The sequence below is a fragment of the Prosopis cineraria genome, unplaced genomic scaffold (genome assembly GCF_029017545.1).
Source record: "Prosopis cineraria cultivar Desert tree isolate PC_DT_omini unplaced genomic scaffold, ASM2901754v1 PC1, whole genome shotgun sequence".
NCBI lineage: Eukaryota > Viridiplantae > Streptophyta > Magnoliopsida > Fabales > Fabaceae > Prosopis > Prosopis cineraria.
The window spans coordinates 28,866,415-28,879,036 of NW_026555332.1; the positions used below are offsets into that span (position 1 = coordinate 28,866,415).

General features: G+C 35.0%; 1 protein-coding gene across 1 annotated transcript; it reads right to left on the reverse strand.

Moving 5' to 3' along the window:
- Positions 1 to 11,186: 11,186 nt before the first annotated feature.
- On the reverse strand, positions 11,187 to 12,359 carry LOC129286561 (uncharacterized). Its single transcript, XM_054922539.1, has 2 exons — positions 12,185 to 12,359; positions 11,187 to 11,791 (listed from the first exon to the last, which is right to left on the reverse strand). The coding sequence occupies exons 1-2, from the start codon at positions 12,357 to 12,359 to the stop codon at positions 11,187 to 11,189; spliced, it is 780 nt and encodes a 259-aa protein (XP_054778514.1).
- Between the last annotated feature and the right edge of the window lie 263 nt (positions 12,360 to 12,622).

Below are 12,622 nucleotides of genomic sequence, written 5' to 3' on the forward strand. Positions count from 1 at the left end.
GCATTTAATATCCAAAAATGGATATAAATATAGTAGTTAGGTGAGGTTTATTTGCATTAATGATTATTTAAGGTATTATTAGTGATAATGTGCATTAATGGAACTTAATGAGCCCATTGGGTATGAATGGGTAGTGACTATGTGTTGATAAAATAGAGTGTGTGGAGTTATGTAATAATAAATTTTCAAGATTGAGACAATGATGATATTCTTGTTGTATGATTATAGTGTGATTCATTTTATCACCATTCGAGCTTATTGAAACTTTGGGAAGTTGGTATAATGAGAGGTAAACCTTTGTTCTCTTAAAGGTTTGAAGTAATTGGGGGAAATTTAATCTTTATAGTTGAATGTTAATTGTGTTTGTGAAATGTGATTTATTATTTAAATTAATAATGCATGTTGGCAATGTGTTTGACTTGCAAAATGGTTTTGAAAAGGTAACCTTGATTATGCCACCCTTTGTGTTTTACAAAATTGATTGTGATTTGTTATTATGGATGGAGAATTGTGATGTATTATGTGCTGAATATGTGGAGTATTTGAGTTTATGTAAGTTCATGTACTATGAATTGATTGTTAAAATGCATATTATGTGAGAAATGTACATAGCATGATCATTAGTGGGAGTTTGCCTAGGGAGAGGAGTAGATTGATTTAAATCCACATGGTATTGGCAGTGACCATTGGAATCGGGAACTAGCCTTGGCACTGACCATTAAAATCAAGAGGTAGCCCTTATTCTATGGTTGACTCGGGACTGTCCTACTAGTTCTATGAGGGACTTGAACCTAACTAGTCTCCACCAGTTCATGAGGAGGTTAGATTAGGGGTACGACACCACATGGTTGCTAGCATTAGAAGAAATCAGATTACATAAGTAAGTGAGTTAACCTTGGCCCGGTGGCTCCTCATAAGTGGAAGGCTGGGTTAGTCTATGAAGGACGTAGCCACGTAATAGCCGCCGGTTTTATGTCAGAGGAATAGGAGAATATAAGTTTGGCATATGATCATACATATAAATCCAGTCATATGGTTGTTAGTTTTGTGGTCTGGCATATGTTGAGGGTGCATGGTTGTTATTTTTGCTACCTCGTGTTATGTTTTGTGAAATATCATGATAAAGTGCGTTTATAGTAAGCCCGGTCACATGGTTGTTAGTTTTGTGAACTGTGGCTGAGTGTTATATGTGGTATCTGTGTTTTTGCCTAATTACATCTATTTACAATTAATATGTAATTGTATGGGTTAGGTGAAACTTGGTTATTAAGGGGTTGTACTCACCCTTCAATTCTCAATATTTTCAAAACCTAGCTCATCAAATCTGAATCGGAGAAAGCACACAGAAGCCTAGGATCATGGAGTAATTCTCTTTATGCCTCTTTTGTTACTTTCATGTATATTTATTAATGTAATTGCCAACTAGGATCATTTGACATGATTTATGCACTACTTGTATGATTTTGTGTATAACTAGTATATATTGTGCCTTGGGTTGTGAGTTTTAGTTGTAAACCCATGGATAGAGCTAAAATACTTGTGTAAGTAAAAACATATGTATTTTGAAAGATTTAGGATGAAATTGATGATTTTGTGCAACATTTCCTCCACCTTTATGTTTTATGAAAATGAGGTTGATTGGTGATTTTATAAGTGTCTTCAATTGTGTGTAGTGCATTACACGAGTTCGTTAGAGTCTATTGAGTGTGGTCAGATGATTGGTTTGAGTATTGGCATGTGTGGTTGAGTTGGGACACTCTATTTGTGAAATTTTATGAAAAAGTGATCAAAATGGATTTTTGTGTCCAACTTTTTATAGAAAATGAGTTTGAGTGGGAAACCGGTGCCATTAGATAGAGATAGGAGAAAGCTCCATGTAGACACTAAAACTACCTCAATCAAACGTTGGATGGAGATTTGGGACGCATCGAAAGTTCCGCGGTGCACATGCCATAAGCTGCAGTGTACATGTCATTTTCTACGCAAAATCTGTTTTTAAGTTTTAAAACTCATGATTTTGATTTTCAAGCTTCCATATTGCTTTCAAAACTCTGACTTGAGACTATTCAATAATGTTTAAGATTCGAAATATTGAATTTGGGATTCTTTAAAAAAAAAAGAATTGGAGCAATTGTCTTTTTGTGAAATTTTACAATTTAGTAATCTTTTAAGGGTTAATCCCTTGATTGCCATGATTTAGAGTTAAATAGTGGATTAGTAAGGGAGACCTTACAGTTTGGTCTCTTGGTTTTTCTAATTTGGTATCAGTTTCTCTGGTTACGAGAATTAGACTATGGATTTGTGAATCAAGTGTGAGTTTGCTTGTGAATGGTGCATTTACATATAGAAAGTTGGTGATTAACATTATACACATATTCTTTTCCCCTTTGAGCTAGTGTTAATTATTTTCCTTTTGTGAGATAACTTTTATCCTTAGGAAGGGAGAATGGTACAAACAAAAAATACGGCCGGCAACATTCTAGCAAATGTATCAAGATAAGTGCAAGAAGTCTTAGTACAAGAGGAGAATATTGTCCCTAGTAAGCATGTTGAGATGGGACAAGGCTCAGGTCAAGCTAGAGAGCAACCAAGACCTACAATGAGCAATGAGTATATATTGCTCGAGCTAAGAAGTATGATGGAAAGAATTGAACAGAGAATAGATGAGCATGATGAAATTTTAAAGAAAAGACCGAAAGAGTCAAGTAAGACCTAGAAAGAGTTAGCAGTCATGGTAGAGTAAGACTAGAGAGGGAAGCACTCAACCAACAAGAGGAGGACTACTACAAAGAGAGTAGATTGAGAAGGCCTAAACTAGTGAGGCCTAGAGGAAAAGAGCAAGAAAGCTCTATTAATTTAGCCTTGAAGAAGTTCCTAAGGTTGAATCCTTTGTCATTTAAGGGTTCTATGGAAAATAGAACAATTGAGAAGTGGGTAGATCGGTTGGAGACAATCTTTTCCGTTATGACTTGCACGTCTGAGTGTGTCATCTTTTTCCTTCACTTTTTACCTCTTTACTCTTTTCAAGTTTCAAAAAGTTTTAAGTATCACCCAATTCACCCCACCTCTTAAGTGCTAACCTATCCTAACAATTTCTACCTGTGAACAAAGAGCTTCCAAAGACTATGTATAAGGTAAAATAAATTCTATGCTCAATTGGCATGATTTGTGAGAAGATATACTTTTGTCCTAATAATTGCATATTATTTAAAAGTGAATATGTGTAATGCCTTTACTGACATTACCATGCGCTCCACTACAATCAATCCTAATCAATTCAAAATCATTTATTTTGAAAACTTTAAAAACCTTGGGATCCCAAGAAAAGATTGCCAAAAAATCATTTTATAAATCACTCAGGTTATAAAACCCCACACACAGCGGAAGCATTTGGCTTAAGTGCATTAAAGATCAAGAGAACATGTGCAACTCAAGAAAACAAAGTAAAATTTGGCACCGTACATCACGGCATGTGGCACAAAGACCACAGCCATTTGCTTTGTGCTATGCACCACGGCATGTGAGTAAGTGCGTTGCGACACAAATACTTGAAATTGTTATCATTTTTATAGTTTTTGATACAAAATTCATATGTGTGCCATTTCCATATTTGATGTCCAATTGGGGTGATTCAAGCACTCACATGAAGCTTGTCTCAAAATCTAACTAATAACATTAGTTTCATCTCAATCTAATATTTCTATCAAAAATTAGACACCTAAATGTATTTTGACTATTTATTATCAAAATTTTGTCACTTAAGTGTCTCAATTTGAAACCAAATATCATTAGCCACTTTTTGGGCCTTGACTACGTCCAAATGGACAATACACACCTAATTGACCATACACATGCATAATATAACACACATATGCATATTTATCCTATAAACTGTCCATTTCACACTTTTAAGCTAAGTCATATTTTCATTTCTTTAATCTCATACAAGGCTAAATCACCATCCATCACCTTCAAGCATCACGTATTCACATACATACAATCGTCCACTAGTCCATTCAATCATTTTATCATTCACTCATTTACAAAGGGCTACAGAGCTTAAAATCACTAAAATACAACATTTACTACAAACACAACTTTATGCACACGTATTGAATCCTATGGCAACTTATACACATTCTTAGCTAACAATCTACAAATTCATTACACCTATTCTTACAAAGACTTAGGCGAGAGATGCCTACTCAGCCTATGTCCTGCCCCTTCGACCCACTAGTACTGGAACCTGAAAAATGTGAATAACCACGGGTAAGATAAAAATTTTAGTAACCGATATAGTTTATTTAATGCTTATCACCATAAATAACCATACCAAAGTAACAAAACTAAAGTGATATCAAATATAAAGTATGAGGAAATTTCATCTTTTCAAAGGAATTCCACACACATACTATAACCTCCTCAATATCCACTCAATATATAAGAAGATTATGATGTTACTACTGTCTCACATCAATCACCTTAATAAAATTTCATTTCAAAAGCTTCGACTGAAGACTTATTTTGTAAAATCATTCAATTTGCAATACAATTACAGAAATATACAGCGGAAGCAAATCATACACTCCTCTAATACGTAGTGGACATAACCCACCAGCATTCCTATCTCAATGACATGCATTTCATCATAAAATAAAATTGAGAATTGGTATGTGCATCGTGGTATGTGGCACAGAGCCACATGTTGACCCTTTTTGTGCTATGCACCGCGGCATGTGTCACCATATGTCGTGGCACACCTGTCCGATTTTATGCTATCATTTTGACAACTAAAATGATGAACTTTCGATGTACGCCATTTTCACATACAACGTCCAATTAGAGTGATTAAAGTACCCACACGTAGCTTAACTCATAAGGTAACTAATGAGATAGGTTTGGAGATGATCTAATAGTCCGATTAAAATTTGGACACCTAAGTGCAAAAAGTCACTTTTCAAAAAAAAATTTGTGCACTGAAGTGCTCAAATCGATCCCTTTCTCTCATTAGACCACATTAGGCCTTAAATCAAGTTCAAAAGGATCTAATACACCTGATTGACCATAATTAATCACAATCATACTCATATATCAAAATTTGACTCTTCTACAATCAATTTTTGCAATTTCACTAACTTTACACACTTTGCCATTTCTTGGCATAACTTAGCCCACTTGGCTATTTCTTAACATATTCTTACATATTCATGTTCACAATATAAGCTTAGCCTCCAAATTACTTATTTCATCATAATTTGTCCCTTAGCTTAAGATTCACTAACACACAATCATTTCAACACAATATACTCAAATCATAGCCCTTTTTTGTTTCAATAAACACAAATACACATAATTAGGTTTGATTTCATAAAATCTCTATTCAAACTATGCATGCAAATCAATAGCAACTCATTTGCACTAATATATAAAATCTCAGTTCAATCCATTACACAAACTTAGAGTACATAGCTTCACAACTCAAGCTAATCAAGATTATTTTCCCTTGTCTTAATCACTTCCCGATCTTGTAAACATGTAACCACGGGGGTGAGATAAAAATTTCAGTAACAGAATAACTCACTCCTATTGATTATAACATGCAATAATATGAAAGTAAAGCATATTATATCATTCAAGTCTCATTAAAATAACATTTGTACCACATATCTCATTTCATTCGCAACTTTTCATCAATCACATAGCATCTCATGCCATCTCATAACATATCTCAATATATCACATAACACACTAGCATGATCACTACCAACCAAACCTCCAAATCACTCCGAACAAAATCATAAGCTCACTTTAGACCAATGTACACTCTCATTAGCCTTGAACTCACCTGTAGTAGTAGAATCACTCAGCTAAAGATATTCTAACACATAATACGGATAATGGTTTCCCCCAATATACATAATGGGGCATCGTTAACTCAACACCATATGTCAAAGATACTAAGGAATCTCTCATCTCCAACACTGCACCTCAATAGGAACTAAGGAGATCTTATCCAATACTATACCTCAATAGGCACTAAGGAGATTTTCTCCAACACCACACCCTATCGGGTACTAAGGAGAATTGTTTCCAACACTACACCCTATCGAATACTAAGGAAACCTTGCCATATGGTCTTTATCATCTCCTCCACTCAGGTGAACTCCCACCCCTCTGATCATGTTTTTTCAAACCATTTAAGTTTCCTATTTATCATTTTACTCACTTCTCAAACATAACACACACACACGCATGCACAAAGTACATTCCATTTGAAATCACACATTTCAATGCTTTATTTCAATTAAAAGTCATTTCACACAATAATCACACAATATTATAAAACATGCTCAGTTTAAAACTATTTTACGCATTACATAGGATACTAACATACAATTACAATAAACAATTAAATAAAGGAAGTTATTCGGTTACCTCAACCCTTCTATCACAAGAAAGGTTACCATGGATTTCAACTATTACACAAGCTTATTTTAAGCTTCCCTTCTCTATTCACGCATCCAATATGTTAATTTGAACACATTTGACAAGTTTTAGTCATTTGGTCCATTTTGACCAAAAACTCATTTCTATTACTTAGGGCTATATTCATCTGTAAATTCTTTTCCATTAATCCATTCTAGGTCTATTACTGCCCAATTACTACTTTACATCACCTTAACCGATCTTATTTTACTCAAATCAAATTTTTGTCCTAACTTTCTCACTCTAAGGGCTAAAATTGAGCCTACGGGTTTAAAGGTCTACCGTTCAATTTTAAACCAGTTGTAAAGCTCTAATTTAACTCTCGAGAACCTTTTTATTACTATTGAGCAAAAATCAAACCCTTTAAATTCCATCGATTCAATTTTCCTATAACTTATTTTTTGAGAATTTTGTGTAAAAGGGAAGGTAAGAGTTATACGTAGCTTACCCGACAAGTTATTAATGCGAATCACCTTCTAATGACCTAAAATGGCTTGACTTAGCTTCTTGGCCCTTTACCTCTCCTTTCTCGTATGTTTCTCAAATTTTTACTTCTAAAAATCACCCCATTTCATGACTTAAGAATTGATTTTCTAGTCTACGTACCCACAACATATGAAGCACAAGCTCCAGCGCATGGCACAATGAGATTTATTCTTACCATATGCACTTGCTTCGACTCGAAACGCACTCCTCTCGCCTGTATCTGCTCATACAATGTGCCAAGAAATTAAATCATCAAAAAATCATCCAAATCTCTAATCCCACATTAATTACCATCCTCCCTCGATTAACTATTAAACTTGGGATTAAAAAATATAGGATGTTATAGATAAACACTAGCATGATCATCTAGCCACCGAATCTTCAAAGCTCCCCGACATGAAACTATAGGCTCTCCTGGATCAAGCACTTGTTAACCTGAGCACACTTTCAGTGGTAGAAATACTCGGCTAAAGGTAATCTAACAAACCTATAGACTATGGTTTCCCTCTTCACACACTTGTGATAGAGGTATCATTGACTTCTAACTCCACCCTAATGGGCACTAGAGAGTTGCTAGACTGGCCTGATGTCCCATAGTAATAATTCCATAAGATGCTATATCGGATTACCCATGGTAATAGCCCATATAATGATGCACTAGATGTCCCATGGTACTAGCCTGACTATATAGATTTTTCACACATCTCCACACACATACATCCTTATATATCCTAGGTGAACTCCCACCCCCTATGATCATGCTCTTTTCACAATTATCACTACTTTCCTTCATATTTCCATAGTATACAATGTCATAACATATACATATATCAATTTAAATCAATTAAGCTTTCAAATTTAATTTCACAAACCAATGTTCCTACTAAAACCATTTTCAATAACAAATCATGCATAAAACTCATAAAACATCAATTTTCTCATTTTATATTTACTTCTACATATTTATAACAGTTAATAAACATAATAAACTATATGGTTACCTTAACCCTTCTGTCCGATAGAAAGCTTTACCCATGTAACTTCCTTACTCGAATCTCTTTTCGCTTATCTACCTGTCACATACTAGAATCTACATAAAATTGACATTCAAAGTCAATTTCACTATTGACAAAAAGTACTATATATCACAATTAACCTCCCAATCACTATCATTTCCACAATTTATACTTGATTACGCGTGTTACCACTAATTACCCCTCATTACAAACTTTAACCTTTTCTAGCTAAATTTATCTAACTACTCTCTCTCTAGATTAGTGAAAATCTTGCTTACAGCTTCAACGCTTTATCGTTCCAACTCAGATCAGTCACAAAGTATTAGTTTAGTTTCGAAGAACCTTTCTATTACTATAGAATAAGAAATCAACTCCTTAAAACTCTTGAATTCAATCTCTCAGTAGTTAAAACTAAGAGAAAATAAGGTAGAATCAGATATTAAGGTAGTACGAGACTTACCTTATAAGTTATAAGTCAAAAATGTCCTCCTTGCTTCTAATTTTGCTTGCCCTAGCACATCCCCTACTTTTCTCTATGCTTGAACCACTCCCTATTGTTCTCCCTTTTATCTTTCATGAGCTAGACACGTCCTTATTAAGTAAAGTTCTGTACCATACACCGTGGTGAATCTATCCCCCATCGTGGCGTGTGACATAGTGAGGGAAATCCTTACTATGCTCACACACTTTGCTTCAGGAATCCGCTCTTCTGCTCACATATGTTTATATATCATCCCAATAGGTTAAAATATTACTTCATTTTACAAAACCCTAATCCCATATTAAATTACTAATTCAACTTATAATCAATCATTAATACAGGATTAGAAATTTAGGATGTTATAGTTCTTCCCTCCTTTTAAGAATTTTGCCCCCAAAATTAAAACAATCATTGATACACACATACCTAAGGGAACAACTGAGGATATAACTACCTCATCTTAGCTTTTGTCTCCTAGGTCGCATCACTAGGAGTCATATCCTTCCAAAACACTTTCACTAGCAAAATAGTTTTATTTCTCAGCTACTTATCCTTTACATCTACTATCCACTTTGGTTATGCTCTATATATCATATTCTCTTGTAACTCCACCTCTTCAAGATCAATCACATAGGAAGGATCTGGCTGGTATTTCTTGAGTTGAGACATGTGAAATATATTATAAATTCCAGATAATTATGGAGGTAAGGCAATTTGATATGAAACAGGCCTGATTCTCCCTAAAACTTTAAACAGACCCATGAATCTAGGAGTCAATTTCTTGGCTCTAATTGACCTCCTAATTCTCATTATTGGCGTAACTTTTAGAAACATATGATCACCTACCAGAAACTCTAATGGTCTTCTTCTTCGACCAGCATAACTCTTTTGCCTACTTTAAGTTATCAACAGCTTCTGTTATATCAACTCGATCTTTTGAGTAGTCTGGTCCACAACATTAGGTCCTACTATGTTTTTTTCACTCAGCTCAGTCCAACATAATGGCTATATACACTTTCTTCCATATAGAGCTTCATGTGGTGCCATCTGAATACTGGAATGATAGCTATTATTATATACAAACTCAGCCAATGGTAAGTAGTTATCCCAGCTACCATGCAACTCTAGCACACACAATCAAAGCATATCCTCTAGAGTCTGAATAGTTCGATCAGTTTGCCCATCAGTCTAAGGATGGTAAGCGGTACTAAACTTTAATGTAGTACTCATGGCTCTCTGTAACGCTCCCCAAAACCTAGATGTGAATCTTGGGTCTTGATCAAAGACTATATCCTTAGGCACTCCATGCAAACACACAATTCACAGATATAGATCTCAATTAACTTCTCAAGAGAATCACTGATCCTGATAGCTAGAAAGTGAGTTGACTTCATCAATTAATCTACAATCACCAAAATAACATCATGCCCTAATTGAGTTCTTGGCAATCTGGAGATGAAATCTATAAAAATACTATTCCATTTCCACTTAGGTATCTCTAGTGGCTGTAGTGTCCCAATTGACCTATGATGCTCGATCTTCACTTTCTGACAAGTCATGTACCTTGCTACAAACTCAATCACATCCCTCTTCATTCGTGGCCACTATCAATAACACTTCACATCTTAGTACATCTTCGTAGCTCACAAGTGAATAGTATACTTATTGTAGTATGCTTCATTCAAAATCACTTTTGTCAAATTTGTATTACTAGGCACACAAATTCTATCCTAGTAAACTATGAATCCATCATCATTAAAGCTAAAATCCTTAAACAAATTTGACTCAACATCTTCTCGAATCATAAGAAGGTACTCATCTTCCAGATGCATCATTGTCATCTCTTTTCAAAAATCACTACTGATCACAATAGTATAGGCACTAACTAAAGCTTTCAATGGTGCATCTTATTAAGAATCAATAAAAGACTCCATTAGATTATGCTCTCGGACCATTAAACTAGCTATATGTAGCGTCCTCTTGCTCAATGTATCAGCTTCTAAAATGAAGTCTCACACCTATCATCCTAAACAAAAGATTGATCTTTTCGAGTCAATTTCATCAACGGAGAAGCAATCTAAGAGAAACCTTAGATAAACCTTCGATAATATCTAACTAATCCTAGAAAATTTTAAATCTTTTTAACTGAGCTAGGTCGCCCCCATTTCAACACAACATCAATTTTATATGGATTAATAGAAATCTCATCTACTGATACCACATAGCCTAGAAATCTAACCTCCCTTAGCTAAAACTTACATTTACTGAGCTTGGCATATAGCTTATTCTCTTTCAGAATCTAAACGACAATCCTGAGATGTTTAGCATGTTGCTCCTCATCTTCCGAATACACTAAAATGTCATCAATGAAAACCACAACAAATTAGTCTAAATATGATCATAAAAATACAGTTCATGTAATCCATGAAAACTGCAAGTGCATTGGTTAGACCAAATGGCATGACAAGGAACTCATAATGCCCATAACGCATACAAAAGGCCATCTTAGGTATATCTTTCTTAGAGACCCTTAACTGATGGTACCCTGACCTCAAGTCAATCTTGGAAAAGACTGAGGCTCCAATCAGCTAATCTAACAAATCATTGATCCTGGGCAAAAGGTACTTATTCTTCATCCTCACCTTGTTCAACTGTCGATAGTCAATGTACAGTTGCAAACTGCCATCCTTCTTTCTCACAAATAACATCGACAAACCCTAAGGTGATATGCTCGGCTTAATGAAACCCTTATCAAGCAAATCTTTAATCTGCCTCTTCAACTCACTCAACTCTGAGGGTGACATTGAACATGGAGCTTTAGAAATTAGTTTTGTACCAAGAACCAAATCTATTAAGAATTCAACTTCTCTTTTCAAAGGTAATCTTGACATCTTCTCAGAAAATACCTTAAGAAATTCACTTACTACTCCAATCTTCTCAATACCCTTATCATAAACACTGCTAACTGCAAAAATCATCATGTAATCATCATACCCTTCTTTGATTAATTTCTCAGCTTGCATAATTGATAAAAATCTGAGCTGCTCAGTAGAACTAGTTCCTGCCGATAATACTAGCAAAGACACTAGCTTTCTAACATAATCTAGTATAGCATTACTAGCTGCTAGCCAATCCATGCAGACCATCACATCAATCCCTTTCAGGGGAATGCAAATCAAGTTGATCATAGATATTCGATCCTCAAATACAATCTCAACTTTATGACACGCTTTGCTAGTAATACTCAAGGATCTAGAAGGTGTCGTCACTTTAATCAATGCAAGAAACTCTTTCAACTCTAGTTTCAATCTACCTACGCATTCTTCAGAGATAAAAGAATGTGTAGCTCCCTAATCAAACAATGCTTCTATTCTATTACCGTAGATAGAAATAATACCTTTAATTAGATTTAGAGATGCCCTAGCCTCTTCTTGAGTCACAGTAAATACTCATCCCAGAACTATTGATCACTACTCTATTGTCTCAATTCCACCTTCAGGACAATACTTAGCAATATGACCCAACTTCCTATACTTAAAACAGGACCAATATCTCCTCACATGAAATTTGCCATAAATACTACACTGGGATGACCTTCCAGTGCTAAAGGTAGGAGTTGGTATATTCAAGGGTTGCCTTAAAGGTTGTTGAGGCCCAATTTTGACCTCAGTATTCCTTTACATTAACCTTCTTTACACTGATTGGGTTTGAGAACCTCTAGAAAAACCTATCTTCCTTGAAGCTCCAGAACTGCTCAAGCTGTAAATGGGCTTCTTTGACACACCAATTGATGGACAAAAAGACAGTATAAATCTTCCTATACTATCCCTCTTCTTCTCAACCTCTACTTCCTTACCTCTCTTCGCAGCTATTCTTAGCTTATGACACATATCCTCATAAGTAGCGATGTCGAAACAAAGTAATCTGTTACCTATATTCTAGATGCATCTTTTCTAAAAATTTCTCTACCTTCCACTTCGTGTCATTGTGGTACTACAGATACATGGAATAGGCTAATAAATTATTGAATCTCTTGATAAGTTCCTCTTCATCCAAGTCCCCTTGCTTAAATGCATGGAACTCCTTCTCTTTTCCCGTACGAAAGGATGTCAGAAAATAATAATTAGAGAATACCCTCTTAAACTCTTTCCAA

Coding starts and splice junctions, on each gene's coding strand:
- LOC129286561 (XM_054922539.1), bottom strand. CDS start 12,359: ATGTGTCATAAGCTAAGAATAGCTGCGAAGAGAGGTAAGGAAGTAGAG. Junction 11,792..12,184: donor GAAGATAGGTTTTTCTAGAG/GTTCTCAAACCC, acceptor TTATCTCTGAAG/AATGCGTAGGTAGATTGAAA.